This window comes from Perca fluviatilis, chromosome 1 (genome assembly GCF_010015445.1).
Source record: "Perca fluviatilis chromosome 1, GENO_Pfluv_1.0, whole genome shotgun sequence".
NCBI classification, from domain to species: Eukaryota; Metazoa; Chordata; class Actinopteri; order Perciformes; family Percidae; genus Perca; species Perca fluviatilis.
The window spans coordinates 38,912,172-38,932,892 of NC_053112.1; the positions used below are offsets into that span (position 1 = coordinate 38,912,172).

A 20,721-nucleotide genomic window follows, 5' to 3' on the forward strand; every position below is an offset into this window, starting at 1 on the left:
TCCACACATCCGTCCATCCTCCTGTCTCCATTTACCTCCCTGCCTCTCTCTCTCTCTCTCTCTCTCTCTCTCTCTCTCTCGTTACGACAGTAAACTGCCTTTTTATCCATCCAGCCATCCTCCATCTCTCTGAATAACCTCTTCAATTTCCCCCCTCCTCTGTCTCCCCACGCACTGTGTTCCTGTCTTTCTTTTTGCTCTCACTCAGTCTATCCCTCCTTGTCTTCCTCAGTCTCTTTCCTTTTCCACCGTTTTCTCCTTCATCCCTTTTTTTCCTCTCTCAAATCCCTTCCCCTATATTCTATCTCTTTTCAGAGCCCTCCACCTAGCCACTCCTACGCCCCACGCCGCCCTTCCTCCCCTTGTTCTCCGTCCACCCTTCGACTCCATCCATCTTCCATTTATTCCTTCCTTCTTTGTTCTCCCGAGGGCTGTTTCCTCCTCTTCTCGCCTGCCTCATTCGTCCAACAGCGCTTCTCTCTCTCTCTCCTCCTCCTCCTCCTCCTCCTCCTTACTTCACCCCTGCTTTCGTTTGTCTTTCTACCTGTTTAACATTTGGTTTTTCTACATCCAGACTCATCCATCTTTATTTTCGCTGTAGCTCATTTGACGTCTGAATCGGCCCCTGCCCCCAGCAGCTATCATTTAGCTCCTTCGTCTTCACCCCGCCTCCCTTTTCACCATTTACCGTTTTTCCTCGTTTTTTTTTCTTTCACTCTCTCCTTACATTTCTTTGACTCCCTCTTTACCGAACGGCCGTATAACCTCCACCTCTCTTTGTCTCTCCATCCATCTACCTCTCTAAATCTATCTGCGCCTCTGTCCTAGCCCCCTCAGTATGCCTTCCCCTCCTCTACACTCCCTCTCTCTGCCGTAGTCTCGGGGCAATAGCCCCCACATTCCCTTCCCTTCCCTCCGTCCCCCTGCCATTCCTCCTCAGTCTCTCCATCGTGCTCTTCCTGTGTTTCTCCGGGCACTCTTTCCTCTCCTCCTTTTCCCTCCCCCTCTCCTCACGTTTTCACATCGTACGACTCCCTTCCGCTTACATCCTCTTCGCCCTACCTCCATCTTGAGTTCTCCACCCCTCCAACTACCCCCCACCTTTCCCTCTATCCTACCATATTCCAGTGAGATAGTCCAGTGCAGCGGTGGGCTTTATACACTGTATAGAGTACATATAGTAATACAGTATAGAGTCTATACTGTGTGTGTGTGTGTGTGTGTGTGTGTGTGTGTGTGTGTGTGTGTGTGTGTGTGTGTGTGTGTGTGTATATGCACTATACTGTTAAAGATATTGTGTGTGATTACATCAGCACAAGACGACGTTTCACCAGTGACTTGTGGTTGTGTTTTCTTTTAAACATACTGTAGGTCTTCAGGAATACATCTGCTGCAGATTTCTGGCTGGTTTATTCTCTCTGGAGAAGGGATATAACGATGAATAAATCTAATATTCTTCTCCACTTATTGTACTAGAAGGAAACATTCACAAATGAGTCTGAGCGCGCACACAAGCACTATCTTACAGTGCACAACCTCTTCTTACTTGCTTTTTTGTCTTAGCTGCCTTTCTGTGCGCCGCGCCTTCAGCTATCTCCATCGCCCCCCAACTCTGCCCATTTCTGTATGCCATTAATCTCTCTGCTCCTTTACCTCCTCTGCCTTACCTCTCCCTCTCTGATGCAGGGGGAAGTATGGAGACAGACAGAGAGGGAGAGAGTGACCATTATCGAAGCCAGCATCTGCAATAATTCCAGCGCAGCCTATTATCCACAATAGAGCCCAAATGGCCTTTGGTAATATGATGAAATCTGCCGTAAAAAGTAGAAATGGGACTAAAAGCGTCAGAGTGTAGAAAAACCTCCATTCCTCAGCGGCTTTATCACATTATTGCATTCTACTCATCTCTCTCTCTCTCTCTCTCTCTCTCTCTCTCTCTCTCTCTCTCTCTCTCTCTGTCTGCCTCCCTCCCTCCCTCCCTCCCACATTCGGTGCATTACTGTGTCTTCCTCCAAAATCTCTCCATTTCACTCTGTTTGTCTCTTTCTCCCTGCTTGTTTGGTGCCACCCCTCCCTCCATCAATCACACACTCCGTTCCTCTCTACTGCTTTCCTCGTCTCTTACTTTCCCTTTCTGTCTCTTCATCGCTCGCTCTCTCTGTCCATGTGACTCTCGATGAGCGCGTGTCGATCCGTTGTCGGATTTTGCCGTGTTCTCCAAAAGTAGAAAATGGAAATGCCATTAAACTAAGTGTTGGTCTCAGTCACTTCCTAATGCAGCTAAAACGCTGAACGCCAACGCACACACACACACACACACACACATACACACACACACACACACACACACACACACATGCAGACAGACGGACATGGATGTGCATGGATGGGACTGTGCTTGCACACAAACACAAGAGAGAAAGGACCTTCCAATATTGCACCACAAATAAGTGCAGGAAAAACAATTTGCTGTCATTGCTAACTGCTGTGTGTGTGTGTGTGTGTGTGTGTGTGTGTGTGTGTGTGTGTGTGTGTGTGTGTGTGTGTGTGTGTGTGTGTGTGTGTGTGTGTGTGTGTGTGTGTGTGTGTGTGTGTGTGTGTGTGCGCGTGTGCGCGCGCGCCCTATCTTCCCCATCCTCTTTTTTTTTCCCTCCTCCACTGCGTTGTCCCAAGGGAGGTAGAGAGGTGATGTATAGACCCTCTCCTGATCGCACGACTCAGCAGAACAGATGGACAGAGAGAGAGAGACAGAGAGAGAGAGAGGTGTACAGTTGTACACTGAACAAAAGGGCTATTTGGTGGTGTGTGTGTGTGTGTGTGTGTGTGTGTATGTAGACTGAAATTGCTGAGAGCTATAATATATATATAGTATACATAGGCCTATGTAAGGCGGGGTATCTTCAAACACACATTCACTGTGGCTGGAGATGTTCTCCATAGTCTGGTATTGGAAAATACTGATATTGTTCTAGTAAGCAAGTCTGTTCAAAACAGACTGTGGAAGTGTTTCTTTTCGTTTTCTACACATCATCATGCTAGCATCATCTTTGAAGTTTTGCAAATTTCAAATCTATTGATCTAAAAGAGACCCAAGGACAACCCGAAACGGTGAGATAGCCCCCAAGGATCACTAGATCTGATCCAAACTCTCTCAACCCCAACAGCCCCAAACAGAGAGAGAACAGAACACCAACTCTGGCAGCAGAGGGATGCTCCATTCATTAATGAAGAACCATGGTCGACAAAGTACACCCAGAAGGTTTCCTCTGATCATTATGTGAACATGTGATCAGAGCTGATAGAGTTTACAAAATTACCAAATTTTATATAATAAATAAATTTGGCATAGGGCTGGGCAATATATTGATATTATATTGATATCGATATGTGAGGCTAGATTTTGGATATTGTAATATTGCAATATGAAATAAGTGTTGTCTTTTCCTGGTTTTAAAGGCTACATTACAGTAAAGTGATATCATTTTCTGAACTTACCAGACTGTTCTAGCTGTTCTATTATTTGCCTTTTCCCCACTTAGACATTATGTCCACATTACTGATGATTATTAATCAGAAATCTGATTACGAAATATTTTGTGATGCACCAATAGTCAAACCGCAATATCGATATCGAGGTACAGTATTTGGTCAAAAATATATTGTGATATTTGATTTCCTCCATTTCGCCCAGCTCTACCTTGGCATGCAACCCATCCAGTGTACAGTATGTGTGTCTGCGATGAATTCAATGGCATTAGTTAGAGCAAAGCCTAAAGCACAAGCAGGCGTAGAACTGCTTCTCAAAGAGCATCCATCTGATCCTGTACACTAACCTATTACTTCTTTGAAAGTACCTGTGTAGAGAATGGCTGACACGACGTGGTGGGGCTCTGGTGGGGAGGCTGCGAAGCCTGACTAAACCGGAGCAGTCTCCACACAAAAACGGAGCCGTAAAGAGTCAATTACCTCGGTTGTGACCAAAGACCCTTCCTCCCGCCGCCTTATCATTTCTACAAAACAAGAGCAATTGAGGAGTGGTTAAGAGGGAGGGAGAGAACCGAGGGAAGGGTGGGTGGAGGAATGACTCGAGGAGTGACGGAGGGAAAGCTGATGTTGATAAAGGAAGGGAGCAAACAGCCACCCCCAAGGAGATGAAGAGAAGCGGCAGGAGGCAGGGAGGGATATATAGGGGAAATCATTTTTGAAGGAGTGGACTGTCGGCCGACCTAGAGGGAGAAGTAGATGTGTAACCAAACACTGGCTATAGGGACAAACAAGAGTGAGACGGAGAGAGAGAGAGAGAGAGAAGAGGGAGGGGAAGATGTAAGCCGAGTGGGAGGAAGGCACAGAGTGAGAAAACAAGCTCGGCCATGTGTTTAAGTCAACAACAGCAAGAGAAACCTCAATAGCGGAAGAAGGAAAGAAAAAAAAGGTGTGGGCGGGAAAATACTCCACCGGGGGAGAGAGGAGACAGATGTAGAAGGGGAACAGGCACTGTGAGATGTAGGAAGAGACAGAAAGAGAGGAGAGAAGGGAAGAGACGTGTCTCGAGAGATTCCGAGAGAAAGAAATCAAAAGAAAGTGAGACCTTTAGAGAAATGTAGACACCCCCTATAGCTCTGTTACAGCGTTGACTGTTGAACAGCAGAAAAAAACTAAAGGCGAGGTGGGAGAAGAGGGATGGGGTGATGGAGAGGGTGGTGGGAAGTAAACGACAAGAAGAAAAACTAATTATTCTGTGATTCCGCTAATTAGCTCTGGCTTTACTGACAAGCTCTGCAAGGCAACAGACGTTTACCAAAGGATTCACACTACCCTGATGGCCCGGGTGGGAGGGACTGAAAGAGGGAAGGGAGGGAGGGAGGGAGGGAAAGACAGAGGGAAGACGAGGTGAGAAGGAAAAGAGAGAGCGCTACGAAGATGGGTGGGGGGCGAAGGAGCGGAAAGAAGGATGAACGGAGACGGACGGAAGGAGAGAGGAGGAGGAGGCAGGGAGGGGTGACGATGGTGGCAGTGATGTGGGTCTGAAGTTATCTGAAAGCACTCCATCAAGGGAGAAAGAAAAAGAAAAAGAGAGGGAAGAGCCAACCCCAGGGGATCAACTTGTGACGTCTGTTTACCCATGCAGTGAGCAGCTTCTCCATAAACTAACAATTAAAAAGCCTCATTTAGGCACTTAACTACTGCAGATAATGCACACACTGGCATGTCAGTGAAGGGAAGTCATCTTTAAACACTGAGTGTATTCTAATAATTGCTACTTAGAAAAGACAGTAGCAGGGTGTGCGTGTGGTACGGATGAAGGGTTTTCGTGTGATTTCTAAAATGATTACTTCCTGGGTACATGCAACTCTTTTCCTGGGATTTCTCGCTACAAGTGAAGTTGGATTTTGAATCTCAATGGGAATATTTCTGGTAAAATACAAAAACAAAATGTTAAACCCCAAACTGTGGATAGTCAAGGGTGACATTCCTGACATTCTTTCATATAGACTACGTTAGGTAATGTGGTGATGTTCTTTAGTGCAGGGGTCAGCAACCTTAGACATAGCTTGACCAATGGCACACCATCACTAAGTGTGCAAAAGAAAGTGTGTTACACTTTACTTGAAGGTATCTGCACAAGAGTGACATGACACGGTCATGAACTTGTCATAAACATTATAAACGGTCATAAACGTTTACGACTTATAGGGCTGGGTATCGAAAAAAATATTCCAATCCTATGAGTGTTGAAAAATTCTTTATCTTTCGGTGCCAAATTTCGATTCCAAAAGCGTCTGAGCGCGTAAGCGCAAGCTTATCTGTTCTCTCTGCATATTGACACAGAGCGGAGCTCCGGCCGACACACACACACACACACACACACACACACACACGGAGAGGTGCGGACGGAGTAAACTGTCTGCAGTTTTGTTGAAGTCACAGAGAGTCACAGTTGGTTTCAAGTGTGGTTACAGTTTTTTAAAACTTCACGCAGACAGCGTTTTCTGTGATATGATATTAATGGCGAGCCGAAAGCGGTCGCGGTGCTGTTGACGTTACACTTCCTCTTAGACAAGCAGCCACAACAGGGGTTTCTCTGCCCTGATGACTGACTGACCGGCTGAGCTTGCAAGGCAAGGCACTTTTATTAATGTTACTCTGAGTGAGCAGTTTTACCAGATTTTTTTTATTTTGATAACTGTTTTGATTCACAATTAAGGTGGAAAATAAAAGGTTTGTGTTTAATGGATTTTTGTTGATGTTGATGGATTTTAAAACGTATGGTATCGAAAAAAGTATCGTTAGGAACCGGTATCGAAACTGAGGTATCGAAATTGGCACCGGATCGAAAGATTGGCAAAGAGATGGCGAAGAGAAGCACTCTGAATACTTCATTTCAATCAATCAACGATTCGATGAGCTACTTGGTGGGATCAAGCCTTTCATTCATCATAAAAGAACTCCTCTTAACCCAGGAAGATTACAAGAGAAAGAGAGACTTGCAGTCACTCTGAGAGTCCTGGCATCCGGTTGCCCTCGAACTCGTCCATGCTTCCTGTTTCTGCTTTGTCGTGCGCCGCTGAAAAAAATAGAGTTGCGCGCCAGCGAGATGTACGTCATTTTGACGTCAGACTGGTGCGCGACAGGTCGGGTGCTGCAACTGTAAAGATTAGTTAGTGTCATGTCACTCTTATGTAGATACCTTCGAGTGTACCTTCAACCAAAAGTGTTACCAAAAAGTGTCCTCTCATGCCAAATGACCTCTTCACAGCCATTGGCAGCAGCACAGCCTGTTATTTTTGGTAGTTTGATTGACGTTTCCCCCATCCGCATTCCGCGAAGACCCGCTCTACTCTGCCTCTGATTGGATAGTACTTTTATTGCCTTCTTCACAGAATCCAGCACGAAGGAAAAAAGTTAGGACAGGAGACTTAATGCTGATATTGCACACTGATTAACAAGAGCATTTTAAAATGGCACTTCATATCAAAACGGTTGCCGACCACAGTTGACCCTTCTCTAAGCCCCATCCCTCCTTTGCTGTTGCTTCACCTGTCAAACTTACCATTCCAGCACAGAACATTCCCAGTTCACAGCGGTGGCAGGTTTATCACTTGAAATTCTTTGTGATTTGACAACAGGTCTTTTTTTTTTTTTTTTTTTTTAAGATAATTTTTTGGGGCTTTTTGGCCTTTAATGGATAGGACAGCTGAAGACCGGAAAGGGGGGAGAAAGAGGGGAATGACACGCAGCAAAGGGGCGGTAAGGGCGGAGCCTTAGTACATGGAGCGCGCGCTCTACCAGGTGAGCTAACCAGGGCCCCCTCGGAAACAACGGGTCCTTGACTTCAGCAATAAGTAGACAAAGGCAGGCTTCTCATTTATAGTTGGTGCTTTTGTCGGCTGAAATGACAACTGTTGCTAGCAGATTTTATTAGCTGAGCTAGCTAACATTAACTAACTAACATTAACTTTATGCGATAGTCTTCTATATGTGAACTAGGGATGCACCGATCCAACTTTTTCAGTCCCAATACCGATGCCAGGGCTTGGTGTATCTGTCGATACCCGATACCGATCCGATACCGTTGCTGAATTAATAATAAACTGTATACTTTCCACCTTATACCTTCCTTCCACCATGTGGAAGAGACTAAAGGCACCAGACCTTCCTAACTAAACATTACTTTCCTTTCCGACAAAATAACATAGATGTAATGTATTGAATTCTTATTTATTTATTTGAAAAACAATTCAAATGCATTCAAAGCGAAAATATAATGTAATCAAACTTCTTAAAATAAATTTAAATAAATAACAATAATGGGCCTTCAATAATGGGCCACCTTTATATAGGTTTATAATGGCTTATTCTACTGTCAGGAGTACATAGTACATGTTTACTAAAAGCTTTGATTCCTAAAGGGTTTGGCTCCTCGACATTATACAATAACTTTATATGAAGGCGAATCCATCAAACAGTTACAGAAGCTAAACTATTTTCATTGTGCAAACTGCAAAGTAGTAAAATAAACTCAAATCGAATGAATAGCCTACACATACAAACAACTTTAACATTGTTTCCCTTTCAAAACTAAATAGTTGTAAGCTAGTTGTATAGACACTACCTTGGCCACAGGTAAGTTAGGTTGTAGTGTGGTTGTAGTGGGCGACTGAACGGAGCTCCGCTGTCAGCCTCCTTCGCTGTTTGAATAATGTCAGTAGGTTGGCGGACATATTTCAGCGAGGCAAGACATCTTAAATCCAGTGTTTTAATCATTGCTCTGAACCTTTGTCTTTCTCAAAGGTCTGTAGCGGGACCGGAGGTGGATTGCGTTCATAACATTGCTCTGCTGCATGCTTGAAGTGACATTTCAATTCAATTTTATTTATAGTATCAAATCATAACAGTTAACGAGTTATCTCGAGACACACTACAGATAGAGTAGGTCTAGACCACACTCTATAATTTACAAAGCCCCAACAATTACAGTAATTCCCCCAAGAGCAAGCAGTGCGACAGTGGCGAGGAAAAACTCCCTCTTGGGAAGAAACCTGGGACAGACCCAGGCTCTTGGTAGGCGGTGTCTGACGGTGCCGGTTGGGGATGTGATGAACAGTGGCAATAATAGTCACATTAATAATGGAACAGTGACTTCAAATGGTAGTCGTAGTAGTTCATGTCATATCAGTGCGCTGCAGGCGTTACAGGATGTAGCGTGGCCCAGCAGAGCATGGATGGACGTAGCAGGAAGCAGCAGGGTTCAGCAGGACGCAGCATGACATTGCAGGGCACCGCAGAGCTTAGCAGGGAGTGCAGCAGGACCACGGCGACAGCTGCAACCAAGGTCTTGGTGCCAACGTTCTCCAAGGAAATACGCTGGGTGAAAAAACATAAGGGTAACTCCCCAGAAGCTAGGATTAGTAACAAGCATTTCTGGGACGGGATGCACACAAATGGTAATAGAAAGGGAGAGGAGAGAGCAGCTCAGTGTGTCAAAGGAAAGAAGTCCCCCGGCAGTCTAGAACTATAACCGCGTAACTAAGAGAGAAAGGTCAAAAGACATGTCTTTAACGTTAGCACGGTAACGTTAGAGCGACGGGCAACAACAGTGGCTAAATTATGTCAGATTTTTTAGAAACAAAAAACTTCGCAACAACAGACGGCTCCTCTCTTGAGCACACGTTGTTCTGGTGTATCTCCGGTCTTTCTTCATCCTCTAGCTAACTTTCTTCTCGGTTCTTGAATGTGCAGTAGCGACCGGAGCCTCTCCCAGCTTAACAGACTGTTATGCTACCTGGCTAGCTAGGCTAGCAGCTATAATGTTACCCAGCATGCCGTTGGGCAGTGTACATTTGTAAATGTAAAATTATTAGTGTTAGAAACTGTTTAAGTCACAAATTGTTATATGCTATGGTGTTTTATCCTTTTAAAGAGTTAGTTGTGGGTTATTAATTGTTGTGTTATAAAGTTACTACCATGAGTGAGAAGGGTACGCAGTCAACAGGGGTCCCAGTGCTGGGACGGAGGGAAAAAATAAAATAAAACTGGATCGGCCCGTGGATCTGTTCATTTTCCCGATCCCCGATCCAGCTATTTTGTCAATATCGGGGCCGATAGCCGATCCTAATATCGGATCGTTGCACCCCTAATGTGAACACAGGGGTTTCTCCCGAGAAAAGGTAAAGAGATTTTGGCGAGAATTTTCAGAAAAATGTACATATGGCTTTATGTTTCTGTGTAATGTAAGAGAAAAGGAGAGCCATGTTAAAGAGGAAAATGTGTGTATGTGTGTGTGTGTGTGTGTGTGTGTGTGTGTGTGTGTGTTCATAAATAGGGCAGTTAGGGTTTAGAGCAGAGAGATGTTAAGAGATTAAACAGACCTCTGTAGGGAGCAAGACTCCTCTCCAGCAGTTTAAATATAACTCTCTTCAGGGACAAACTGATAATTTTTTTTTGTGTTTTGTTTTTTTTTTTTTTTTGTGTGTGTGTGTGTGTGTGTGTGTGTGTGTGTATTTATTATTATTTTTATTCTACAACTGGTGGCTAAGAATCAAACCACTGGCTTTTACTTCCTGTGTGTGTGTGTGTGTGTGTGTGTGTGTGTGTGTGTGTGTGTGTGTGTGTGTGTGTGTGTGTGTGTGTGTGTGTGTCAAAGTGATGTCTTTTTTTACCTTTGGCGCTGTGGGGATAGTATGATACTGTGAGGTCTGGCTCCACCATCTGCTCGGGGTTTGTGTGTGTGTGTGTGTGTGTGTGTGTGTGTCTGTCGTTGTGGTTGTGTGTCAGGTGCTGCATAATAATTGTTACTTATTACATGTTTTTAACCATGCACTCTAATACACAACAGGTTTGTTGTTTCTTCATTACAATTACTTTATTCCTTGACTTCACATCTACCATGTTAAGCAGAGACAAATTGACAACATACGCTGACACACATCCTGTCCTCTTCTTATATGATGACTTAAGATGGGAACAGACTAAAGAATCCTAACAAGCTGTGAAGACTTCATTCATCGACTGCTTTGTTCAGATTATAGCCGTAGACCGGCAACCTACATGATAATTCAAATTCACAATTCTCAATTGACAAACTTGTAAAATGCTTGATATAATTGTGATCTGAGGCTCAGTTGGAAGGCCAGACCATCGTAATGCCTGACACTTTAGTTGCCAAGGGCAAATTGGGCTTCTAATCTGACCTTGATCCTTGTACTTTCCAGTGTTTAGTCCTGAGAGTTACAAAACTGTTTGTACTGTACGCAGTGTCCTGGTCATCTGTGTAGGGCATTGAGTAGTGGATTAGTTATATCTGCTCACAGCCCATATCTACTCTGTCAGTTATTAACATACACACTGAGGAGCAGGTTGAGTGGGATGCTTAAGGACACTTGACTACAGCTCTTAATAGTGTACTGACACAAAATCCAGTCTGTGGCTACCTATGATTGCAATGTAATTTAAGAGTTGTGTCGCATTGCATTTGCAGTAACATTACTTTTGTCTTGTGAGCTGTCTATATTTTGGCAGTTTTAATCCAAATGATTTTCACATTTGCTATCCACCTCCATGTCGTTGTGTGGTCTTGGTACTGATCATAGGTAGGGTTGGGCATCGTTTTGATTTTAACAATTCAGATTCCAATTCAGATTCTTCCTTTTGATTCCAGTTCTTATCGATTCTCGATTCCGATTCTTTTAGCGGTGGAGGTGAAATGGGTCACATGCCTATTTCACAGATAAGAGGAAGATTTTATTTTGATTCAATGGTGATTTACAGTTTTTTGCAAAGTTTTTTTTTTTTTTGTCTTCTTTCAACGTAAAGCCACACTCGAGTGCAGCTTACTGTGCTCTATGGCTGCAACACAACAAGCCTGGAAATACGGTGGCTGCTACGGAAACCAAAACTTGTGCATGTTAAATTTGGAACCGATGATCGGATTCAAAACCAAATTTTCCCAAACGATTCCAATGAAAAAAACGATCCCATTGGAATTGTAATTTTTGAAACTATTAATAATAATAATAATAATAAAAATAATAATACATAAGTTTTATATAGCGCTTTACATGGAACTCAAAGACGCTTTACAAACAAAGAGAGAAACAAACAAACAAACAAGATGAGTGAATATTGTAAATTATGGATAGGCCAATTGAAACAAATGAGTTTTGAGCAGTTTTTTATAGGTGTTCAGTGAGTCCGAGTTTCTGATGTGGATGGGGAGTGAGTTCCAGAGAGTGGGGGCAGCTATTGCAAAGGCTCGGTCCCCCAAAGTTCGGTGGGTTGATTTGGTGATGGGTTTGAGGAGGTTTAAGTCAGCTAAGCGAAGGCATCTGGAGGGGCGATGGTGCTGTAAGAGGTTTTTCCAAGTTGGAACCGGTTCTTGATGCCCAATCCTAATCATAGGTTAGAAATAGCATACAGCTGTAAGCCTATTACTAACACAGTCAACTGTGCTCATAGCACAATTCTATTAGAAATCATACTATACTTTGAAATGTAGGTAATGTTTGTTTTTTATGAATATACAATGAAATATGTAAAGTCATTTCCATAGATGTCATAAAAGACAATTGTTAAACTATGTAATGGATGCTGCATTTCTACAGTACAGTTATATCATTACTGTACTGTATGCTGTAGGGGTACCTTGCACCTGCATGCGTTGACGAAAATAACTATGACAGCTTTTCTCTTTGTCTTTCTATTCATCCTACATACATCAATACTTGCTATAGATCTGCACATCCATTGCCTCAGGCTGGATGTGAATGCAGAGACTCCACTCCAGCAGACACCTCCGGAGAGGCATCCAGTCCCATTACTACCAGCGTCTTTTACAGCTTTTTGATTTGCATATTTCTACATATCTCCGATGTCAGCAGCAGGGTCAGGGTGCAAGTTCCACCAGTGTGAAGCTCAAGAACACTCAGACAGTGATGAGCGCTGGCTGGGAAAGACATGGGGGAACCTGTGGCCTTCAAACTTGAACTCACTCCATGCATCTGCAGCACAAACCATCAACTGCTGCAACACATCCAACATTGCTTCAGCTTTGCTGCTGCTGATCCAAATGCAGGATAAAAAACAAAAATACCGCAGGCAGATCAGATGTACAGTACTTCCTGTTCACTTCCTCAGTCTGATTGCAGCCGTCGTCTCCTCATCCATCCGGCCCTCACTCTCTGTTCCCTCTTCTTTCACTGCTCCTGTTCTCCTCCTCTTCACACTCACTCGCTCCCTCCCTCCCTCCCTTTTCTTACACAAGTGGGTGACAGATGTGAGCCACTCTGGAGAGCACACAGACACCCAGCACTCATCTGCCAGGCGCTGCTGTGTGTGTGTGTGTGTGTGTGTGTGTGTGTGTGTGTGTGTGTGTGTGTGTGTGTGTGTGTGTGTGTGTGTGTGTGTGTGTGTGTGTGTGTGTGTGTGTGTGTGTGTGTGTGTGTGTGTGTGTGTGTGTGTGTGTGTGTGTGTGTGTGTGTGTGATTTAATCCTGACTGGAGAGTGTATGACCATACCAGTGCTATACACTTTTAAACACACATACTTTAAATACAGTAGACACATATGTCTGCTCCATAAGGAACGAAATGGAAAATCTCTCTGACAATCTCTCCCCCCACTCTCTGCCTCACACACATGGACACACACATTTCCGCTCACTTCACGTGTAATGTAATCACCTGGGCTCTCCATGCTTCCTAACTCAATAACGCTGACAGCCTCCACCACACACACACGCACAGAAAAACAAACTTGCACATCCTCCGGAACAACCTGCGATACATTCACCTCCTCTACTTTCATTTCATGCTCTCTGATCCTTCCTACTACAAACTGGTCTATTTGCAACTTCTAGTAGGCTGTTGCCATTTGAAACTCTGTTCCTCCTGTAGTTAGGAGCTAACCAGTGAGCCTCATTAGCCACTGACCCATTTCTGTAGCAGAGCGCAGTTCGGGGACTGACTCAAGCAGGCCCTATAGGTGCCAGAATGAATGCGTCTGAGGGGGGACGGAGAAACGGAGGCAAAGATAGAGAGTTGGATTGACGGGGGCCAAAAAGAGAAAACAGACAGACTGCGGAGGAGGCTCTTTGTTACATTATTTAACAACATTCATGAGATCGGACAGAGAGAATGGAAGATGTACAGATAAACGGAGCAAGAAGAGTTGGAAAGCCCAAGTAAAATTGTAGGGTAAATGTGAGGGTGTTTGTGGAGGGTGACCAGGCGCGGCGGCCATAACTGCTCCTCTGAGCGCCATCTGCTCCTCGCCGCAGCAACTGTTGCCAGGGTACCTGCTCTCCTCTCCTCCCCTTTATCCCACCTTTTACTCCTCCTCTTTTGGCTCCTCACCTCCTGGTTTGCGCTCTCCTTGTCCCCACTTCTTTTTCTCCTTCTGCCTTCCCTCTTTCCTCACACGTTCTTTTCTCTTCTCTTCAATTAATTTGTGGATACCTGCTTTCTAGTTAATAAGCTTTATTGGCGTGACATTCAATTCAGTGTATATTAGCAACGCTTCAGTGAAGTACTAATAACACTGAGATACTACTGATACTGCTGCTAATTCATTAGATCATGTTTGCATCCATGCTGCCGTTTTCTGTCATTTCTGCAGCTAACTGCTACTGTGCTAATACTGCCACTTCTCCCCCGCAACACACACACACCCCTTCCACCAAAATCTTTAATTCTCTGAGACTCCCACCCCCCTCCTTTGAAAACCATGTCTCTATCGTTCCTTCGTTCCCTGGCAATTGTGTGGACATGACTCAGGGCCCTCTGTCTACAGAGAGAAAATGAGAGAGCGAGAGAACCAGAGAAAGAGTGGAGAAAGGAGTTTGATGGTGGGGTGTTTAGAGAGAAGGGAAGAAAAGAGGTAGAGTGAGTGGGGGAGAGGGAGAGATCGTAGATCAGAGCCGTCATGATTGAGCCATCTGCTGAGAGGAGGCCAGTGAGACTCAAACACACACACACACGTACATGCGTGCTTAAAGATCACCACTGCCACCTGTTGGTCCTTTTCTGACACTACGCCGCTCCTTCCCCTCTCTCATCGTCTCACTGCCCCGTTGCCGTCCGGTAGGAACATGCCAACCGGAGATGAGACACGTAGCTCTGAACATCGATCAGTCTGGTCTGGCTGTCTGTCTGGTGAGCCAGTCTTAAGCAGCCCATTCTGTTTGCTCCGCAGGTTTTTTTTGTGCTCTAATAGATGAGGTTTATCTCCACCTAACTCCGTTCTAAGAAGAGCGGAGCCTCAATACGGATTATGAAGCTTTGGCTCTTTCACATATTGAGTATAGTGATGCGCTGCCGACTCTTGCCAATGCTACGATGCGCTACTCTAATCCTGCTTTTGCTGTTTCATTCTTGCCCTGCAGTTAAATGTGATTTGTTGTACACCGTCTGTTCCTCTGTGGGTGGCTGTGTGTTGTTGCATTTTTATGTGTGCACACAGAAACACACACACACACACTGTCTTTACTGGCCTGAATCATTCTTTCTTCTCGTCTCAGGCCTCACCCCTGTCTCACTGCCGGTGGGCCTAAACGATGTCCACTCTCGTTCAGCAGTCTAACCTTTAATAGATTCATAAACGCTCCCCTCCCATTGGCCAGAGGAGGCCATTTCATCCTATTAGAGATTAGCATACGGCTGAGTGGAGGAGGAAGTGCTCTTTATATGCTAATGAGGAGATAATGTATGCAGCGAGGACCAACCAATGCCCCATTGGGAGGACTCTGGGTGGCCCAACGAGCTGAATCTTGAGGCAGTCCTGTCTTTATCTTGTATTTCACTCCCATTCACAGTCAGCTGGACTGTGTCTTTTGTTCTGTGTTTAAACAGACTGGTGCCACTGTAGATGGCAACAACACTGGGAGTGTCTCTCTGTGCCTGATGTTATTGTGCGACATAAACTTGTGATAAAGAGCAATGACAATAGCACTTATAGGAGGTTTGCATTAGAGGTCGACCAATATGGGTTTTCTCAGGCCGATGCCGATCTTTTGAAATCATGGCCGATATATGCTGCCGATTATTTTTGGCCAATATTTGCTTGTTTTTAACCTCTATTTGAAAGATAAAATTTAACACTAATAAGTACTTAAGATACACAAAATTTCTCAACAAAAACATTTATTGAACACTTGAACACCAATCTGCACTTGTATACTTACATTAAACATGTATAATGTAAAAACATATATTGTATAAATAAACAAAAGGGTAAGAAGAAAGAAAGAAAGAAAATAAACTTTGTCAAATAAACTTTTCAATGAAAAGATAAAGTTTAGTGCACTTAACAGCACTTATCAAACAGCTGAGAACAATAAAATAAATTGACCATTTTAACAATAGTAGTGCTGACACACAGTAGCAACCAGCAGCATTTCTTTGTTTTGGTGTTGGCTGGGTGAAGCGCTGCCATAAGGGGGTGGTTTTCTTTTCAGCCATCAGACTTAATGACTAAAAAAGGGGGAAAATACAAGGTTAAGTTAGTATTTTTGTATAATATCTTCTTCAAGTCATTTTATAGATAGGTATAGATATAAAATCTAACATTTGTTTTATAAATCAGCTAATAATTCAGTGCATTGTAAGTGATACAAGGCTAAAAACGTTTCTATCATCTTCCCAAAAACTGTCCTGAAACATGTATTTTTGGTTTGTTTTGTTTGTTGACAGACAAAGCCAAATGGACAAAACCTAATTATCGCAAAAGGGGGGAAAACTACTTTAGGCCATATGGTCAAAATTAAATGATTTAATAATAATGTAATAACTATAACTTATAACAATAACGTATTTCACTAGTAAATTGCTGTTGAACGAAATAATAACCAGTATAAAAGGGTATTTTACAACAACTTTAAATGCACCGCGGCGCACCGTCTGTGTTGTTCTTCAGACAAGTAGACAACCGCAGCTGCACACTGCTTAACGTACTGCTGTTGGATCCTATACAGTCATAGCATACAGTGAAATACATCACACTTTAGGCCTACACCGTTTAGCTGTCAGCATTTTAATCGTGTTTAATCCATCTGCTAGCTAACAGTAGGCTAACGTTAGCTGCTGACGAGTGTAATGTTAACTAGCGTCACATGCTGCGATGTTTCTGTTATTCTAACATTCGTTTTCGGAGCATCAGAGAGCAACGCAGGCATATCAGTGGCGCCGAAATGAGTCACAGAAACCTGCGTTGCTATTCGGTCCGGTAGATACGGGTGCCATATTAGCATATTACCGTTTTCTCCGAGGAACAGCTCCTTCCTTAGGCACTGGATGAGGTCTGCTCACTCTGCTGGTAATTGACCTTATATATATGTCAATGTAATTGACTCTAGGGGCAGCGTGCATCGAACACGTGTTCCACAACAACACCAGGCTGCCCGCAGATGCGCCTGCCTATTAATCGGCTTGATATTGGCCGATGCCGATTATGTAAAAAAATGCCAAAATTGGCCGATTAATCGGTCGACCTCTAGTTTGCATAGTTAGCAATGGCTGTGCACAAAAGATAATTTAGCCATTTTTTTTTACCCTTATAGCTATATAAACATTAAAATAGACTATAAAGCAATAGTTCAACAAGCTTATTTGCTTTCTTGCCAAAAGTTAAAAGAGAAAATCAACTCCACTCTTATATCTGTATTGTAAATATGAAGCTACTGCAGCCAGTGAGCTTAGCTTAGCACAAAGATTAGAAACAGAGGGAACCGGATTTTGCCTAGCATGTCTAAAGTGTACATGTTATATCTCATTTGTTCAATCTGTAGTCACAATCTATCAAAACTAAAGTGTAAAACCTGGCTAGCTGTTTGCCCCTGTTTCCAGTCACCATACTAAGCTAACATGATATTTAACAGACGGAAATGTCTCATCTTCTCATGTAACTCTGGTAGATCCTGAATCGGATCTGCTAGAATGGTCGACGTAGTTAGGTTTAGGCATGGGGAGTGGGCATTGGTAAGAATACCAGGGTAAGCCATCGGAGGCAGAATGAGGCGGGCCACGAGGCACATCCTTTGATGTTGACTGTCTAGCGGATATGTTAAACTATTCCTTTTACTTGCTTGATTGATAAGTGATGAATTGCTCAACAGTCCAACTGACCAACTGCCCCACCCCCTCCTCTCTGTCTGTGCAGGAACAAGGTGTGGTGGGAATGTCACGGCCACCGGGCGCCATCCCGCCTCCTCACCCTGCTGGGGGCGTGGCCTCAGGGGTGGGGCCCAACCAGGGGTCAGGACCACCTCCGGGCTACGTGGGCAACCAGCAGCAGGCGGCCATGATGAAACAGATGATAGCGATGGAGCAGGAGAAGAGGGTGCAGATGCACATGATGGAGCAGCAGAAACAGCAGCTCTTCAGAGAGCAGAGACAGCAGCAGCAGCAGCAGCAACTCCTGGCCGAGCAGGTGAGTGTTTTTCAATCAGAGCGCTCATAGCGTAATGTTAGCGTGATGGCGTGGTGACGAAACCAATTGGCTAGGTCTGTGTGATTCGTCTGTCATGTATTAAACTATCATTTTTGTTTATTCATACACTCTACATATGTGTCTGTGTCTGCAGCTCTAACCAGAGCAGCTCATCCTCTCCTCTTCCTTACTGATGTCTGGTTGCATGTATAATTACCCTCAACCAGCCCCCTCTTCACTACTTCCTTTTCATCTCTGCAGTGTGTGTGTGTGTGTGTGTGTGTGTGTGTGTGTGTGTGTGTGTGTGTGTGTGTGTGTGTGTGTGTGTGTGTGTGTGTGTGTGTGTGTGTGTGTGTGTGTGTGTGTGTGTGTGTTTTGTCACATGCCACCTGCTGTGATAATGTGGTGTTTTCTTTTTATTTCTCTTTCTGTGAGGGAATCAAGTGTTAAAGAGTTCTGAACTTTAACATCCCCACTCACTATGTTGGTTTTAATTGGATCTGCAAAAACATACACAGACACACACATATAGGTGTCTGGAAAGGAAACGCATCCTGCTGGGCATTAGTGAATGTTGTCAAATGGATATCGTACCTTCATATAAATGAGCAACACCTTATGCTTTCCAGGCACACATTCATTTGCTGCTTTGCTAAGTTTTTCCATTTCATTTTCTATACCTGCACCACAACTATGGCTATAATAGAGCATCAGGGCTGCCTTTGGTTTCCTATTTGAGCATTGATCAGTTATGCTATTATTTGTGTAGGAGAAAAAACATGATGCAAATAAAAACTACTGCTATAAAAATATAAATTTTTTTTTTTTTTTTTTAAAAAAAAAATTTTTTTTTTTAATTTAAAAAAAAAAAATTTTTTTTTTTTTTTTTTAAAAAAATTTTTTTTTTTAAAAAAAAAACTTTTTTTTTTTATACTATACCAAACATCTGTCTCTACTGTACCAAACATCTGTCCCACTATTGCTATACCAAACATCTGTCTCTACTGTACCAAACATCTGTCCCACTATTGCTATACCAAACATCTGTCTCTACTGTACCAAACATCTGTCCCACTACTGCTATACCAAACATCTGTCTCTACTGTACCCAACATCTGTCCCACTACTGCTATACCAAACATCTGTCTCACTTCTGGTTTACCAAACATCTGTCTCTACTGGACCAAACATCTGTCCCACTTCTGCTATACCAAACATCTGTCTCTACTGTACCAAACATCTGTCTCATCTACATCACTCTACTGTACCAATCATCTGTCTGTACTGTACCAAACATCTGTCCCACTTCTGCTTTACCAAACATCTGTCTCATCTACATCACCAAAGAAAAAATCAGTTTTAACTCTACTGTACCAAACATCTGCTCAGCCACATCTATCTGTAGCAGTTATACTAAATAAATCACTCAAATGATTGATCAGCTATCAAAATTCAAATTGAGGACATTCCCTGTACTCATACCTGCCATGCCAAGGCACCATTCTCGCTCAGAATGTAATGTTGTGACTCTGACAGTGTACTTTCTGGAGGTTTACCACACTCACAACACAATATTAAGGTGCAAGAAAATATAACATGGAGAAAAGAATGCTTGCACACTTGCACAGGTCCAATGCAAGTTTTTACTGAAAACAAATCAGGCAAATATGTTTGCCCCTGTGAAGGTGTAGTAACCAAAAGCTTGGCTTTATCGTTATAAACTAGCTCTAGAGCTAGGACTTCAGTGTGCATTTGAAAACATTATTTCATTCTTTAATTAATCATATTTAATGTTCATAAAATCTGTTTTGTTTACTGTTCTTTTTGTGTGACCCTTTTTCTTGTCTGTATCATCATATAATGATACCAAACCTGAATTTATGAAATAGATATGAAGGCATGTAACATTTCTAACCGACACTCTTAACAATTGTGTCTGTGTCTGTGTGTGTGTGTGTGTGTGTGTGTGTGTGTGTGTGTGTGTGTGTGTGTGTAGCTCCAACAGCAGCAGCATCTCCCCAGACAGCTGGGCCAAGGCCAGAGGAATCCATACCCCCAAGTCAATCAGTACCAAGGTGAGACACACAAACTCATGCATCCATTTCATCTGTGCAACAATGCACACAAGTTGCGCAAAAAACATAAGAATGGCAGCACCTCAATGGATTTTCTAATAAACAAAGCAAGACCTGAATTCTAAAGCATTTTATTGATGACTACATTAGTATATGGATTTTTGGTAAATCAGTTTCTAGTTCTTTGCAGAGCATCCTGATGCTTACCAAAAAAAGCTTCCAATCGCACATGCACACTTGTTCTGCAACAAGTATGGTATACATGGTAGAGAGCCAAGACACTTAGACATTTCACAGATTTTACAGTTCACTCTCTGACATATTCAGAGACAGACACACAAACACATACAAACATGGATGCAAACAGCCGCGCTGACTGAGCATCACCCTGAAACCAAACCTCATCCTCTCGGTCGGTCTGTCAGATACATCTGTTGGCGCTCTGATGCTCTTCAGCCTCTCTCTCTCTCTATCTATTTCTCTCTCTCCTCTCTCACTCTTTAAAAAAAAAAAAAAAAATAGAATATTCCTGCTCTGCCTGTTACCACGGCAACTTGTCTGTCCTGGATCCCCCAGAGTTCCGGTGAAGTCAGAGAGATGGATGAGAGGAGGGAAGTGGGAGAGGGGGAGAGAGGGGGGAGGCTGGCAACTAGAGGAATAGGTAGATGGTCTGGTAGGTAGATGGAGAGGTTAAGAAAAGAAAGAAAGAAAGAAAGCGAGAGAGGAG

The 20,721-nt window shown here is 43.4% G+C and overlaps 1 protein-coding gene across 1 annotated transcript in view; it reads left to right on the forward strand.

The window, feature by feature from the left end:
- Positions 1–20,721, forward strand: part of maml3 (mastermind-like transcriptional coactivator 3) — a 128,556-nt gene that overhangs the window by 103,234 nt on the left and 4,601 nt on the right. The window contains exons 4-5 of the mRNA XM_039797653.1: positions 17,650–17,919; positions 19,916–19,994. Coding sequence (XP_039653587.1) covers positions 17,650–17,919; positions 19,916–19,994 — 349 coding nt within the window. The remainder of the gene's footprint in view (positions 1–17,649; positions 17,920–19,915; positions 19,995–20,721) is intronic.